Genomic DNA, 15,742 nt, shown 5'->3' with positions numbered 1-15,742 from the left:
GAGACAGGAGAGTTAAGCCCTAGAATTAGAGTGAGAATGAGGAGTGGGTATTAAAAGGGCAGCTTCATGGGAATGACAGGAATGGCATGGGGTCCTGGAGGGTGTGCAGCCCCAGAGTCACCTGTCAGCTCTCATGTGACTGCTCCCCTCTCTCAGGAGTTAATTTTCACTGTGAACAATGGGATAACCTTGGCCTGGGAGATTTTGAGGTCTTCCTGTGGCTTCTGCTAATGGGTCATCTAACCTGCTTTGGGGGTGCTCAGCCCCCTACTGCTGGTCCTGTCAGGCCCCACACCGGTTAAGACCTTCAGAGCACTCTGGGTCAAAGCTGGGCATGCCCAAGGGAGTAATTTGGGGCTGGATGGAGGTTTGGGGCAGCCAGGGCTGTAAGAAACACTGCAGCCAATTGTTACAACCCGTCAGAACGGCCCCAGCTGGCTGGGTTCAGGCCAGGACACCCCTTAGGAGCAGCTCCATCTCTCTGGCTTCCTGCCCGCCTGCCCAGGGGTGTGGCCTGAGCAGGGCTCTCCACAGTCAAGGAGCAACTCACCTGCTGACCCCTCTCCTCAATCCTGGCAGGTGAACATTATTCCCATCATCGCCAAAGCGGACACCATTTCCAAGAGTGAGCTCCACAAGTTCAAGATCAAGATCATGGGTGAGCTGGTCAGCAATGGGGTCCAGATCTACCAGTTTCCCACGGATGATGAAGCTGTTGCAGAGATTAATGCGGTCATGAATGTGAGTGTTGGGCAAGGGCCTTGGGGCTCTGGGGCCAGAGGGCTTGGAGCCAGCCCCAGGCCACTCTCTTTTCCCTGGGTTTCAACCTTAGCTCTCCAGGAAAGATGGGTGGGCATCTGGGAGCTGGCCAGTCCTGCATCTTCTGGACAGGAGATGGGAAGAATTGGGTATTGGGCTGGTACCGGGGCTTCCCCAGGTTTAAGTTTCCCAAGGTACGAACTCAGGGCTAGGACCTGAAACCTGCAGGAGCAAGCAGGCAGGATGCCAGGGCTTGGGAACTTGGAAGAGAGCCAGGCCCACAGGTCGTTTGAGAGAGCTTCTAGTGGCCCCTGGGGAGCCCAAGGGCTGAAAGAACACCCTAGAACAAGAGGAAAGGGGTTGCGGGTTCAGCCCACTCCCTTGTGTGGAGGTTCCAGGATACTTCTCCAAAGGAAAGCCGTCAAGTGAGCATCTGGCCAGGCCTTGTTCAGGTCTGGGCAACCCCTCCCTGGGGCCCAGGGGCAGTGAGGGTGGGTCTGTTCATTAGCCTGTGTCACCTCAGTGCTCATGCACACTTGGGCCCTTTCCAGGCACACCTGCCCTTTGCCGTGGTGGGCAGCACCGAGGAGGTGAAGGTGGGGAACAAGCTGGTGCGAGCGCGGCAGTACCCTTGGGGCGTGGTGCAGGGTGAGTGTGGTGGTGAGAGCACAGCCCCGGCTGGGGACCCGGACTCAGTCCCCTGTCCTGTGTCCTCACCGTGACCATCTGCTGCCTGTCCTCTTTCTGGAGTCTACCTCTAACACCCTAACCGCTGTCCTGTGCCCCGTCCTTCCTGTGCTGGTGGCTGGGAGCCTGCCTGATGCCCACGTGCCCTCTCCTTTCAGTGGAGAACGAAAATCACTGCGACTTCGTGAAGCTCCGGGAAATGCTGATCCGGGTGAACATGGAGGACCTCCGCGAGCAGACCCACAGTCGGCACTACGAGCTCTACCGGCGCTGCAAGTTGGAGGAGATGGGCTTCCAGGACAGCGATGGTGACAGCCAGCCTTTCAGGTGACAGCCTATCTCCCCAGCCACAGCCAGACTTGCCACGTCGGCATCTGTTCTGGGGGCTTGTGAGCTGGGGAGAGAGGCTGCTGGGACCCCAGCATCCTCTGCCCCCGATCCCCCATGCCCACGTGATTTCGCTTCTCTGGCTCTGCCCACTCCGTTCCGCCATAATCCCTGCGTTGGCCTCTTTTCTCTGGGTCTCCACAGCTTACAGGAGACATATGAGGCCAAGAGGAAAGAATTCCTGAGCGAGCTGCAGAGGAAGGAGGAGGAGATGAGGCAGATGTTCGTCAACAAAGTGAAGGAGACGGAGCTGGAGTTGAAGGAGAAGGAGAGAGAGGTGTGTGCGGGGCTTGAGGGTTGTGGTGAGGCCAGGCCAGGGAGGGCCTGGGCTCCTTCTGGGCCCACATGAAGCCTGGCCTCCCCGCCTTCTGCTCCCAGCTCCACGAGAAGTTTGAACACCTCAAGCGGGTCCACCAGGAAGAGAAGCGCAAGGTGGAGGAGAAGCGCCGGGAACTGGAGGAGGAGACCAACGCCTTCAACCGCAGGAAGGCGGCGGTGGAGGCCCTGCAGTCTCAGGCCCTGCACGCCACCTCGCAGCAGCCTCTGAGGAAGGACAAGGACAAGAAGAAGTAGGTGGCGGGCTCCCTGCCCTGCGCTGGCTCGCTCCCTCTCACTCTTGCTCACTCTCGCTGGCTCACCATTTTGCTCTCTCCTTTCACTTGCTCTCCCACCTCATTCTTGCTCACCTTTCTTCTTTCACTAGTGATCTTCATATCTCAAGATATCAAGCATTCATGCCCACTCTTGTATTCGTGCATGAGTGGCCCCTCTCTCCCTCTTCTACCCCACACCCCATTTCTCTCTCTCTCTCTGTGTCTTTCTCTCTCTCTCCTGCAGCCCCCTCAAGAGCTGGGTGGAGAAGGCTGGGCCACACAGGCAGGGAGTGGCCCCCGAGAGGGTATAGGGTCTCAGGGAAAGTCTTTCAGGCCAGGAGACGGTCAGGGCCTGGGAATGTTAGCATTTCTGGGCAGATTCCAAAAGCTCCTGTGGTTTCTGCTTGGACAGCCATGGTGCCTCCCCCTCAGTCCTGAAGCTGTGGACGTGGGCCCCATATTGGCAGGCAGGTGGTGACTGAGGACAGTGGAGACTTGAGCCCAGCCAGCACTGACCCCCTGGACACTATGATCTTGACCTGCTAAAGGAAGGACAGCAGCTCCCTGTAGGGGCCCTGTGAGTCCTACTGGAGAGGAGGCTGCCCCTCAAGTAGAGGCTGGAGTTGTTCCTCCAAGAGTACTCAGAGGAGAGAGAATTATAGGGGATGGGGCGGAGGCTTTTCCAGGAGTGCAGTCAATTTTGGCCAGGTGGGGGCCACTCTAAGTCCCTTCTCCTTGGTGTTTTTCATAGCCTGTTTCCACACTCACATCTGGAGTCCAGATGCCCTGGCTCCCGGGGAGTCTCCCTCTCCCGCCCCACTTCATTCAGTGTCCCACACAGCATCACACTGTGGGGATCTCATCTGTCCCTGCTTCTCCCTGCCCCTGGTCTGTGTCAGGTACCTTCCTTCTCTTGCCAGGTGTACCCATCTTGGTCCTCATTCTTGTTCTCCTTGGAATTCCATTTCCTCCTGGAGTGTTTGGGAATGTGTGTGTCCAGGCATTTCCTTCCGTGGTGGCAGTGGAGCCTTGTGGTTAGGGGCATGCAGCGCATGGCTAGCTGTGGCCCTGGGATGCTGCTTGTGGCCTTAGCCTTCCACCTGCCCCCCAATATTGTGCTCCTTAACACACACACACGCATGACACATGTACACTGTCTTACTCTCTCCTGCCCCATCACATACATAGACTCAGACACATATCTACTAACACACACAGTCCCCAAGGCACACACGCACAGAGGCACAGACACATCTAAGGAAAATAAACTTAAGGAGCTTCTGGGGGAGACCAGGGGGACAAAGCCAGGCGTTTAGGAACTGGATGCTAGTTCTCATTCCTGAGGCCTGTCTTCTGCTTTGGAATAGACCCTGTAGTTTCCCGCATCCTGCTGACTGGTGGTTCCACCCCAGCTGCTGGCACGGCTGCGACAGATAAGCCCCTGCTCGTCCCCAGGGAGGACCCCAGCCCCACACTCCCCTCAGCCATGTAAACTTCCCTTCTGCTTTGCATTTGCTTCCAGCCCTGGTCCCATGTCCAGGTCTTGGTGAGCTCGGTGAGTGTGAGGGCTCTGTGAATTGGAACCTGTGTGGATTTCAAGCTAATGGCTCAGAAATCTTGTTTTTCCTGGGAGTGGGTATGCCATTCTATGAACCACATGCTGGCTCCTGAATTGACTTTTCCGTGCTCCCTGCCAGCTTATCCCAGGCCATCTCGTTTAAAAAAAGGCAGGCAGAGTCCCCTAGGAAATAAGCTATGGCGAAACCCCTCAAAAACAGAAGATCAAGGACCCGTGGCCAGGTCAGGGGATGAGGGCCAATGGGGTGGGGTGCAGGCTGGCTGCAAGGGCACCAGCACAGCTCAGGGTGGGGCTCATCACTGGTGTCAGGTCTCCCTGCTTTTTTCATGTGACCTGGGCCTGGAAAACAGGCCTTTTCTGTTTGCTGGACATTCCAGAAAGCTTCAGTCAGTTTGGCCTCTGGGAGAGAGCGCTCTCCTCCAATGCTGGCCTTGTGGAGGCCAGGAGTGGGGTAGGTGGGGTGGCTGGGAGCACCCCTTCCCCCCACCCTGGTCAGGGGAATGGGATGAGTCAGGAGTGCATTTGGGGGGACATTTTTTTGTGACCATTTAGTTGAATGGCTTTGACTGACTGTACTTATTCTTCAAATTTTAATTGATCTTTGCAAAATTACTTCCCTATCCGACCCTCAGCCTGGGATGCCATAAACTGAAGCGAATTCTCTGCTTTGCTTGTTACAAATGCCAAACTGACTGTCCTTTCCCAGTGTTCATCTTGCTGTCTTTTGCTTCTGTTTGATTTGGTCGTCTGTGTACCTTTTAATGTGTCTGTTTTTGTTCTGTTTGTTTTATTTTTATTTTTCAGTTAACGCACGCACAGACTTACATGTCAAGAGTGGACTTTAGACTTTCATGTGTTAAGTTGCTTGAGTTACACCTTGTGACCCTTCTCCCATAACATGGTGTGAGGACGGACTGGGAGCTGGTACAGACTCCAGTGTTTACAGCCTTGCTTTTTCCCCCCCACCCCCCCCACCCCGCCATCCCCCAGGCTGCCTGGGCCTGGCGGGCCACCCTCTCTATGCAAACTCGTTAAAGCCATGAATGCTGGAATCCAAAACTGATGAGGTTTATTTTTTTCAGAGCCAGTGGCTGGTCTTCCATTTACAGTGTCACTATTCCTTGACGGAGCAGTCTTGTGCCGCTCTAGCGAAGGCCCCAGCCGGCGATGCTCGGCCTAATTGTTCAGCGTCAAGATGGCAACTCATGCAGTGCCCTAGGTGTGGCCACGTGGTGTGGTATACATGCTGCAAATTCGCCTGGTTCCCCTTCATTTTAATTTTTCTAACCTAGAGCTTAATTTCAATAATAACTTTTAAAGCACTTCTAAATTTTTATTTTGGCACGAGCATAAAGACAAATAATACCCTCTCCCATTATTTTCATAAGTAACAGATTCCCTGATTTTTAAAAACTAAAAATATCTCTAAACCTTTCTTATGTATAAAGTATCCCTATAAAATATAGGGAGAGGTGGGTAATAAACATCCTGTAATGACAGTGTTTGGAATTTCTTTATGGATGAAAGTGGATCATGAACAAGACCACATCCAGTGTTCTTACTGTGAATGTAAATGGAACAGCAGCCCACAGCCATTGTCTCTGTGCCCCAGAGGTGCTACCTGTAAACGGGGACCAACCCCACGTGTGCGTGTTAAGTGTTTGACTCTGTTTAACTAAGACCCCCAAACCAATTCTGCATATTCCAAATGCAAGAGTGTTCAGCGGGAACAGGTTTTTCTCCAGATCATTGTTTCCTTTTTCTTGGCTGAGTCACAGGGAAAGAGGTGAAAGTGTCTGATGCATGTGAACAATTTAAGAAAAAAATACCAGGAGAGGAGCTTTTCCCCTTCACCGGCATTCTTAAAGAGAACATTCTAAGAAAGTACAAGCATGCTTCTATGTTCCTGTTGATTTGCAAGCCATTGAGAATATCAGGGTTGAAAATATAGGCTGATAATATGGTGCACAAGAAATGAATAGATGAGAGGAAGGAGTTCATTTAATGTTGATGAAGCACTGTGCTGGGCACTGGCTACCCAGAGTAAAGCACAGCTCTGTCCTCAAGGAGCTTACAGTCTAGTGCACTCCCTAGTTGGAAGACATAGGAAGCTGCGCTAATATATTGTTGGATTGGCGTTTTGTTTTTTACGTCCTTCATCTTCTCTCCCATCATTGTTTCTCTCTTTCTGCCTTGGCCTGCTTTACTGATTTCCAGGACAAGGTCCTGGCTCCCTCCTGCCCTTCTGAGATTGTGTTACATTCAGAGAGGGGTGGAGGGTGAGCTGTGTGTATCCACTGAGGCGTGACCAGGAAAAGGTGGTCTTTTTCTCCTCGCCAGGAGCAGAGCAGGTTTTATTGATGCTCAAAGTGAAGATTCTCCAAAGTTATGCCATGACCAGGGGTGGATACAGGTTTTTGAGGGGCTTGAAGCTTGAACTACTTGAGAAACCTTTTTTTTTTTTTTAAAAAATAAAAAGAAGGATGTGAGTATAAAATTAGGTACAGGGCCTTGGAAAGGGCACTGGGAATTAAGCTTCATTAGCTTCAGAGTAAATCCACCTCTGGCTATAACTGATGCTTCAGTGTGGGTATCCAAAAAGGTAAATCAGCATATCTAAGGCAGATGTGGACTGTGAGTGGCTTAACTTTAGGGTAATTATATGTCTGAAAGTGTATTTAGTTGGGTGGAAGTATGACCTTTAAGATAGCCGCTGTCAGCTAATGTATAGCTAATGTATTTCTGAAGACGAGGCTCAGTGACCCAGCAGGTTCACTGGTTATATAAGAAATAAGGACTCCTGATTCATGGGCTAATCTGGGGACTCTTGGAGTGGGCAGATTCTGCCACCCATCCACTGCCGCCTGCGGGCTGCACCCAGGGCATACTTGGGAGGCCAGAATTATAGCTGGTTATCTGCCTGCGGGCCCACGCCTTCCCAGAATCTCGGGGAGACCTGTCATTGTTACATTTTCTGGGGTCTGAGCTGCCTCCACAGGACCCATTGACTTCAGCAAGCCTTACTGCACTTTTCTCCCATGCTGTTTATGTTTGGAATTTTGTCATTTTTAGCTGAGACCAAATTAATTCTTGGTGCCCAAGGTGGGCTTAGAACTTGCCATTATTTAACAAGCTCCCCATCACGGAATGTGCCCCCTGTCTGCAGGATCTGATTACCCCTCCTTTTCTGTCTCAGTATCATCTGTTGGCATTTAGGACAGTCAGTGGGATCACGCTGGCATTTACTATCATGTCTTTCATGAACCAAGTTGGTTTTGGGTAGAATCACCATATAATTTATTGCCCAAACTGAGACTTTTGAGAGTGAAAGGAAATGCTATTAATAATTATGCCAAGTCAACAGGCATAAGCCATGACTGTCTCAGGCAAACTGGGAGGTATGGTCACCCAAGTTATGGGTAACCTGAGTCTAGGTGGTCTGCACTTGTGCAGACTAACTCCATGTATGTTTGTGTGTATGTCTTTGTGTGGGTTCCTTGTTAAGTGGGGCTCGTATTACTGGATAAGAGGCCCAAGGGAAGTGTGGCTTGCTAGTCTCTTACGTTAACATGCTTTTCTAAAACTGCTTCATTTGTTAATTCATTTACTCCTTCATTCATTGACAATTTTTGTTCCTTTCCATTCACTTTGTACTCATTTTTTTCCATTAAATTTTGCATTTATTTTGAGTTTTTGTGGTGTCTTCTTTGGGCAGTGGCTTTTCTGATTTAATGTTTCCTAGCCTATTAATCTGCTACACCTGTGGTAAAATACAGCTTGTCTTTTCCATGAACTTTGTGGGGTTGATCAGCTTCTATAGGAGTAGTGTTTTAATAGTGAATCCTGCCATGGGCATCTGTGAAAGGCTCTTGAATAGGTGTGGGATGGAGGAAAGATAGGAGAGAGAAGACGCAGCCTGTGGTTAATGAATCTTTATCAGGTGACTTTATCCAGCAGGACATGAGAGAAGGAAGACCCTGCGCTTGAAAAGTTTACCTCCTTGTTGAGGAGGCTTGACATACGACGACTAACATTTGAGTTCTTATTGTGTGCTAGTCATTGGTCTAAAGTGCATTACATGTATTAATTCCTCTAATCTTCACAATAATCCTATGGTTAGGTACCATTTTGCCCATTTTATAGGCAAGGCACAGAGAGGTTAAGTAATTACCCAAGGTCACACAGCTCGTAACTGGAGGAATTGAGGTTTCAATATTGGTATCCTGGACCCTTAATTCCTGTGCAGCTTGACAGTGTAGGTTGGTGGACCTGAGATGGTTTTGCAGAGATGGGATGCCCTGGTAAGTAGGCAAATACTTGGTTAAGGGCAGACTGGTGGTTGAAGGAAGTGATGGCAATCTCCTGGGCCCATTGTTGACGTGCTTTCTCTGTTGGACAGTAGGTTAATCTCAGGGAAGACCAAAATGAGGAGATGGGGGACTAAGGTGGGGAAGCTGACAGCCCAGCAGGGAGACTGGCATGCAGGCATCCCTAGTGAAGGTATAGCACTACTCTCCCCACAGGGAGGCAGGTAGCAGGGAGGCAAAGTCTTCATCAAGCTTTGAAGGACAGAGACTCTCTAGGAAGCCAGGGGGAATAGGGCCACACTGATGGAAGGACCTTGGCTCACCCAGTTGGGCGAGGTAATATTTGGACAAATTTAGGACAGGTCTATGATGCTCATCCATGTGCTCCTCTCTTAGCCCACCTGCCTCTGAGCTCTCTCCCATCTCTGTTTTCTGCAGCCACAGTCCTTTACCAATTCCTGCCCTCTGCAGATGGGGACAAGTGGAAGATGGATGTGTCTTTATTTCTCCCACCACAGTGATCCCCAGTCTCTAATCTGAGGTGGGATATGAGTTCCTAACTGCAGGAAAAAAATGTTAAAGGAGAGTAGGATGGGACCTAGGATTCCAAGACAAGCTTGAACAGCATAAAACTTTTAAAACAAAAAATCTCACAAGTGGTATTTTGGCAATACAGAAGTTTGCTTCCCCAAAGAAGGGGAATATTATTTACAGAAAGATGAAGCAGCAAGGCTGTCCCTTACCCCCATACTGTGGCTCACAGGTCCACCTTCTCCTTTTTCCAAGAGACTGAGAGTTGGTTTAGCTCTGGGGATGCAGCTTACTTGGTTAAGGGGGTCCAGATACCTCTCAGCAGTTTCCTGAAGTCAGAGACAGCGTGAGCTGGTGTGGGCTCTCAGGATGAGCCCCTGCCCCACCAGCGACAGTGCCCACTCCCAATGGAAGGAAGGAGGCAGAGGGAGCTGTGGCCATGAGCAGCAGGCTGCCCCTCAGCATGTCCCTCTGTGTTGGACTAGAGGACAGTTACTGACAGGGCTTGAGAGATGTATTTCAAGTGTATTTGACTCTATCAACTCTAAATGCAAGGTATCTAATACATATAAAATAAGACTCAGACAGGGTTGAAAGGAATTAAGGTGTATTTTAACAAAAGTTCCAACAAGCAAATTTGTTTCAACAAAAGGTAGAGATTTGTGCTGACTACAGTACAGACACTATTATACTATATGTAGTCCTCGGCTATTTTGCAGCTGGTAGCAGATCACGCTCCGCGTGGCTTAGCACGTTTACAAAAAACTGTTCACAGGGGAAGAACTTCACAAATTACCTCTAAATGTGTGGTTCAGTCATTCATATCCCCAACAGTCCTTACACAGCCCCAGTGGGCATCGCTGCCAGCTGGACTCCACTGCCTAGAGAATGGCTCTATAGTGTCACCTCCCTCAGCCACTCTAGTGATCTCTCCCTCCTCCTGGCAGTGGTGGAGGCAGCCTCAGCCTCAGCACCTGCTCACCTCAACCAGAAGCTCTGGGAGCTGTCTCTCCCCATCACAAGGGCCACCTTGAAGTGTTCTGCTTTAACACAAGAATCCCTCTAGTTAAGCTAATAAACTACTTTGCTTAAGAGTAACAAAGGAGAAATTTGCCTAAAGCTTGATCAAGATGCTGTACGTTAAATAAAGCATACTTTATAAATCGAGTCCTTATGAAGAAAAGACTTAAATCCTGGCCAAGTCAAGGTAAATCTACCTGGAGAGACTATCCCATTTCTGCAGGGGTGGGCAGAGTACTTGGGAGTTGAAAGCTGCACATGTTCTTGGTACAAGCCTGGGAAGCTGGAAGGACCTGGCCAGCTCTGGCAGGTGGAGCAGCAAGAACTTGTCTGTCAGCACCAGCCCAGCCCTTCGGCCCTGAGCAAGGCCTACCTCTGGCCTCACAGTCCAGCTGTCTTAGGGGCTGATACAGCCCTTGCTGGAGAAGGAAGAAAAAGCAAGCTGCAGTATGAGCATTTACTCCTTCTCCCTGGTCTCGGGCCCAGGGTTCAGAGGGAGGCAGGGGTTCAGTTTGTCAGATTACCCTTCCCTTTAGGGACCCTGACCTATCTTTTTTGCCCCCTTAATTTTTTCTGAAGACAGGAATGTTTTCTCAGTTGCTCTTTCAGGGCCTTCTTCCTTTCTTGTTATAGGATCCATAAAGCCTACAATATAGAGGAGTCCAAGCAAGGCGGGATTGCCATTATGCTCTAAAGGGCACCGGGGTAGGGGCACAGAGGCTGGCAGGTGAACCAGAAAGTTGTCTGTGCGGGAGGATGACTAAAAACTTGTCAGCTGTTGCTTTACAAGTTCTTTGCAGTGGTTCCATTGCCTAATACCGACCTGTAATTAAGACAGAGTGGTCATCCTTGAGGCAGAATCATTTTACATTCTAAAGAATGAGCAATTCAGTGCTGAAATATTAGCATGGAGCAATTTCAGGAAGGTCCAACCACCCAACTTAAGAACATTAACCCCACCATCTCAGGAACACCCATCTTCAACCTCAGCAAAAACTGTCATTATTCTAACTGCATTCCATCTTACCCTGTCCATCCTGAGTGATTCTGACCTCCCAGTGCCTACTCAGGGTATCCTGGTGCCTGGTACCATATAGAGGGTGAGGGGTCAGAAATTTACACTCCTCAATACTAAGCTCAGGTTTGCTTCCTCCTGAGCTAGACATGTCCCCACATCCTCTTGACTACAAGGGCTGCTACTGAGATAAAGCTTCACTCACTGTCAGAGAAACCCACTCTGGTGAAGGGAATGTGTATCTAATACTCAAGTCCAGAGGATACGCCACGTGTGAAAAGCCTAGCCCTTAGGAAGACTCTTCAGAGTCATCATGGCCAGAGCATCTTCTGGAGCCCACAAGGGCCAAGAAGGGCCACAGGTACCCTTTTGGGGGCAGAGTGCATCAGCTGAAGGGGCAAAACTGAGAGCCTGGTCTGGGGCAAAGTTGATGTCTACCTGTGCTTTCTTTAGCAGATCAGATATAGGAGTACAGCAGTCGGGCATGAGCCTCTCCAACTCTAAGGTGATGATGACCAAGGCCAGTGTGGAGCCCTTGAACTGCAGCAGCTGGTGGCCCGCCATACAGTGCTGCAGCTGCCTGGTCAGGGATGCGACGTGGAGGGAAGGATTCCTCTGAGGCAGCAGCTCCTTCACGTGGGGCCAGCCCAGGACCACCAGGGCGTGGAACTGGAGACCGTGGTTTTTAATGTTAGAACAGAAAACCCCATACTTTTCATATATCAATGACCAAAAGTGCAAACAATTTAAATTTTCATCAGGGAATATCAAATGTTGCCCAACCCTTTTCATTCCCATTCATGGCCCCCCAAACGGGCTTGGGGCTTAATACCCCCTCTGTGGCCAAGCTCAGCTTCAACCCTGGAGAGAAAAAGACAGTCTGCTTTGTGACATGCTCATTAAGAGCCTAAAGTACCCAGATGACAGTGTTTCAATTCTGAAAAATAGAAGCATACGATTCAAGATTCAGGTAGCAGAAAAGTTACTTGTATCTGCTTGACATGAGAGGAAACTCTGCAGCTTGGCAACAGTGGCCAGTTTTCATACTGATACAGCCCTTAGTGATTTAATCTTCATGCTTCATAACAGACCAAAACCCCATGACATTTCCACATTGCATAATTTTGCCTTACTAACAGAATCATATTCTAAAGGGTGACCATCATTCTCTAACTAAAACGAATACAAACGAATACGACATTTTTAAGTGCCAGATCAATATGGTCTAAAGCCTCAATAAGGACTGTGTGTAGGTGAACAAAGACAGCTAAGTGAATGTGTGTAAAGTGTAGCAAAAGCAGACAGATTTTTATGTACAGTATTCATAGAACGGAAAGTTAAATATTTTTGCAGTGTGTATTTAAAAGAGAAACTCACCACAATAGTGCCATCTAAATATCTTTGTAAAGTTAATTTAATGTCCTTTAGAAGTGGGAGTCTGGTGGAACTGTGTTGGATTTAAGACAACATTTCACTCTTCCGTATGTTGTGAGCCTTGTGGGTCACCTCACTGTGCTGCATATGCAAGGACGTGTGCTTTGCCATCCTATGTTGTGAACAGCTGTTCTAAAGGCACAGTGAGTCCAGGGTAGACTCGTACTCACTATGGTCAAGAAGTCCAGCGGTGTCCCACTGTAGAGATCCCAGTGAAGTTTGTCCAAAATAGCCAGCTCCATCCTCAGCAGCTCATTCGGGGAATAGCCAGAGCCATAGTGCTTTATGAAGTCTTTTATGCGTGGAATTAACTGTAAAAAGAAAATAAAGAGGCCAAAGCCCTACACCATGTCATGGTAGCTTTTGTTTTCTTATCCCTGGGGACTGGGCATCCATGACCCTAGTAGAGTTGTCTTCCACTGACCCACCACAGAAAATGCTTCTGAAAGGAAAACCAAACCAGATCTTGGCTATCTGTCAAGTCCCCAGGTATTGTGACAATATGTAGTGAATGTCACATGGTCACCTGCTGCCAACAGGTCTTGATCCCCAACTGCACTCCAGCTCATACCTGAAGGTGCTTTGGAGGCTGGGGCTGTGCTGTCTCCCCCATTCAGCTGTAACAACGCACTCAAAGCTTTCCAGCTGTGGGCTCTACCCATTCCCTGTTCCCAATCCCTACCATGATTCCTTGTCATAGAGAGGAGTATACCTTTGAGCTTCCTGGTCTGCGTCAGACAGACTCATTGATAAAACCTCCCATGGTTTTGGCAGCACCATAGCTGCAAACACATTCCTTTCCGCCCTTACTGAAGGCAGTTCAGTTCTGGAAAAACTATGACTTTTCCCCAGAGAAACTAATAAGGCTTGTCTATGAGTAAACATGCAAGTACCAAGTGCACTGAAGACTTGGTCCTACTTTTTTAGTTAAAGTATTACTATATAACTGTATAGTAGTATTACTACTATAACCTCTAGAAATATTTCTTTTAAAGTTTATTTACTTGATTTTTAGTTGGACAAAAGCATCTATTATTATATAATCATAAACAGGGTTAAAATAAATTTTATTGAAGGTTTGGAACTGGACACACAAGTGACTTTTTCTGCCCCCATGGACCCTGAGATCAGCCAAGGGAGACCTTGTAGAAATGGCAGTGGTTCCACTATCCCCCAAAGGGGGAGAGGTTGGGGGGAAGGAGGAAGGAAGGGAGGTCTGGGAAGGATATTGGGAGAGGATCTTCTGAACAGAAGCCACAGTGAAACTGAGAAGTTCAAGCAAGCCTGAAGCACTTATGGGGGCTTCTCTTCCACCCACTGCACATGGCCCTCCTGCCCCTCTTCGAGAAGGGTCCCAGAGTCCCTGAACACCAGTTTCTTTGACACAGCCAAGTCCTTAAGTCTCAAGCAGCTTTCTTAGATGTAGTTTCTGGGGGTGGTCATTAGGCCATATGGTTTGGGAGGCCTTTTTCTTCTGCTTAATGGGAGGTGACATGTGGCATCAACCAATGAGGCAAGATTATATCTGCTAGGAAGTCAGACCTCTGGGTTTGCTGGGCCAGAACAATTCTGCTATTCTAATTACCCATTTGTGGGGCCCCAAAGTCTGACAAGCCTAAGGAAGGGACAGAAGAAATCCTGGAAGGTATGACTTTTCCAAAATGCCCATTCCCAAGGTCACAGACCTTTCAGGAAACTTGAGTGTTTCCAGCGTTACACACCCCTATACCTCAAAAGCAGCCCTGAATGAGCTTCCAGGGATGCATACCTCCTCTTCTTCATTAACTTTTGCAGCAAGTCTCAAGGAAGTAATTGTAACACAATGGAGTAAACACTTTTTTATCTGCAGTACGGAAGAAACACATATGAGCAGAATATGAATACCAGAAACTAACTGTAAAGCGTCTGTGGGTTTTTTTTTTAAGAAATGAAGTTTTGCCTTTTTAACTTTTTTTAAAAGACTGATTGTATTTATCCACAAGGAAGTGACCCCCATTTTTAGATGTGACCTGTAAAAACCTCCTGGTTTCAGAACCACAGATGACTAGTCAATAGTCCTTTGTTAGAGGACTGACTGGAGGTGGGAAATATGGCACCATCTCAGGGAGCACACGGTCCCATCCTGACCTCAGGCTGCATTGTACTGGTCCAGACGAGCACACCCCACCTCATCACAAAGGGAGTCCTTTCCCAGCTAGGTCCTCTCACGCTCCCCAAGTCGACCGACCCCTGACGGCCACACAACACAGAGTCAGACAGGCAGATGGTAGGATGTTCCAATTCCAGTTCTACCACTTGGAGCCATTTACTGAATTGATGAGGCTCAGTCTGAGCACCTGGGATGGCTCATCTCTTAGGCAGCAATGGGAAATAGAGGTCAGTTTGCGCCCCCAACATCTGTCACCATGCCTCATAGACTTCCCTACCTTTACTGAAACTATGAGGCGGCTGAAGATAGTGAGAGCCAGGTTAAAAGTGGTCTGGGAGAAGTCAAAGATGTTCTCAACTCTCAGGAGCCCCAACACGACTTCCTGGAAAGCTTCGCAAATCTCCACCTGCTGGAAGAAGGAGGTGGGGCAGAGGAGGGACGGTCGCTGGTGGCCAGTCTCGGTCCATCAGTGGCTGAACGGTCTGCTTACGGTGACCAGAGGGGCTGTAAGAAGCCTCTTCACCTTAAATCGCTGTCGGATAAAGGGCCTCTCTTACCCAGCGCCTCCCCCATTCAGACCCTCTCCTTCCTGTGCCCGTTTTTTGGTCTTCAGCAGGGTTCCCCAACTCAAACAAGCCCTCCTCCAAAACACCTACTAGAGAAGCACCGTCTCAGTGACAAGCTGGCGAATCTCGACTCTTGCCTCGTGCGGGGGATGCACCTGGGGAAGGTGCGTGCTCCAGGGTGCGGCTCACCTGATGGCGGGTGCAGGTGGAACCCGGACGCGTCCCGTGCGCGCGTGAGGAGGATGAACGTGCTCTCGGGAGGGGCCCCCGCGGGAACCGGTACCTGGATTCGGCCCCCCAGCCACAGGCGCGCCTCGCGGCCCTGGGCCTGGGTCAGGTGGGCATCCAGCTGGCGCTCGTCCAGAACGCCTCCCCAGTCGCTCGGCACCAGCACGGGCCGGCTGGGAACCAGGGGCGGCGGGGGCGGTGGCCCCAGAGCGGCGCCGGGGGCGGGGCGCGCAGCTGACCGAGGCCGCATTGCCCCCCGCGTGGGTCTGGTCCACGACGGCTCCGGGAGACTGACCGCTCCGCGCAGGCAAGCCTCCGGGAAACTTCTCCGTATCGCCGCGGGGAGAGAGACGTTCCGCGGAGGCGGCGGGAGAAGACAGCGAAGGACTGTTTCGCCCAGACTTTCGTCCGGACTCTCACCTGGACGCCGGACGGATCTTATCTCCGAGGCGGACGTCTCCGGCGCTGGCCGCCCGCCGGAAGCCAT

General features: G+C 50.0%; 2 protein-coding genes across 7 annotated transcripts in view; one reads left to right on the top strand and one right to left on the bottom strand.

Moving 5' to 3' along the window:
• SEPTIN8 (septin 8) overlaps window positions 1-12,656 on the top strand; it is a 26,604-nt gene extending 13,948 nt beyond the window's left edge. For 3 of the 6 annotated variants that reach the window (XM_060143574.1, XM_060143569.1, XM_060143573.1), the window contains 6 exons: window positions 580-741; window positions 1,311-1,407; window positions 1,605-1,773; window positions 1,978-2,110; window positions 2,212-2,402; window positions 11,332-12,656. In XM_060143574.1, coding sequence (XP_059999557.1) covers window positions 580-741; window positions 1,311-1,407; window positions 1,605-1,773; window positions 1,978-2,110; window positions 2,212-2,402; window positions 11,332-11,497 — 918 coding nt within the window. In that variant the 3' untranslated portion in view covers window positions 11,498-12,656. Of the gene's footprint in view, window positions 1-579; window positions 742-1,310; window positions 1,408-1,604; window positions 1,774-1,977; window positions 2,111-2,211; window positions 2,403-4,809; window positions 7,695-11,331 lie in introns of those variants that run through there. The other 3 variants (XM_060143571.1, XM_060143570.1, XM_060143572.1) reach the window with 2 other exon arrangements.
• On the bottom strand, window positions 11,734-15,742 carry CCNI2 (cyclin I family member 2). The gene is made up of 5 exons (XM_060146344.1): window positions 15,311-15,742; window positions 14,739-14,867; window positions 14,081-14,155; window positions 12,483-12,623; window positions 11,734-11,739 (listed from the first exon to the last, which is right to left on the bottom strand). The coding sequence occupies exons 1-5, from the start codon at window positions 15,740-15,742 to the stop codon at window positions 11,734-11,736; spliced, it is 783 nt and encodes a 260-aa protein (XP_060002327.1).

Source organism: Lagenorhynchus albirostris, chromosome 3 (assembly GCF_949774975.1).
Source record: "Lagenorhynchus albirostris chromosome 3, mLagAlb1.1, whole genome shotgun sequence".
Taxonomy (NCBI): domain Eukaryota; kingdom Metazoa; phylum Chordata; class Mammalia; order Artiodactyla; family Delphinidae; genus Lagenorhynchus; species Lagenorhynchus albirostris.
The sequence above is the reverse complement of the archived record's forward strand: the minus strand, read 5'-3'. Positions and strand labels throughout refer to the sequence as shown.

Excerpts from the sequence above, each read along its gene's own strand:
- CCNI2 (XM_060146344.1), bottom strand. The coding sequence starts at position 15,742 with ATGGCTTCCGGCGGGCGGCCAGCGCCGGAGACGTCCGCCTCGGAGATA. Across the intron at positions 14,156-14,738 it reads GCCTCATAGTTTCAGTAAAG|ATAAAAAAGTGTTTACTCCA; the intron begins GTAGGGAAGTCT and ends TCCGTACTGCAG. Across the intron at positions 12,624-14,080 it reads AAGTTAATGAAGAAGAGGAG|TTAATTCCACGCATAAAAGA; the intron begins GTATGCATCCCT and ends TTCTTTTTACAG.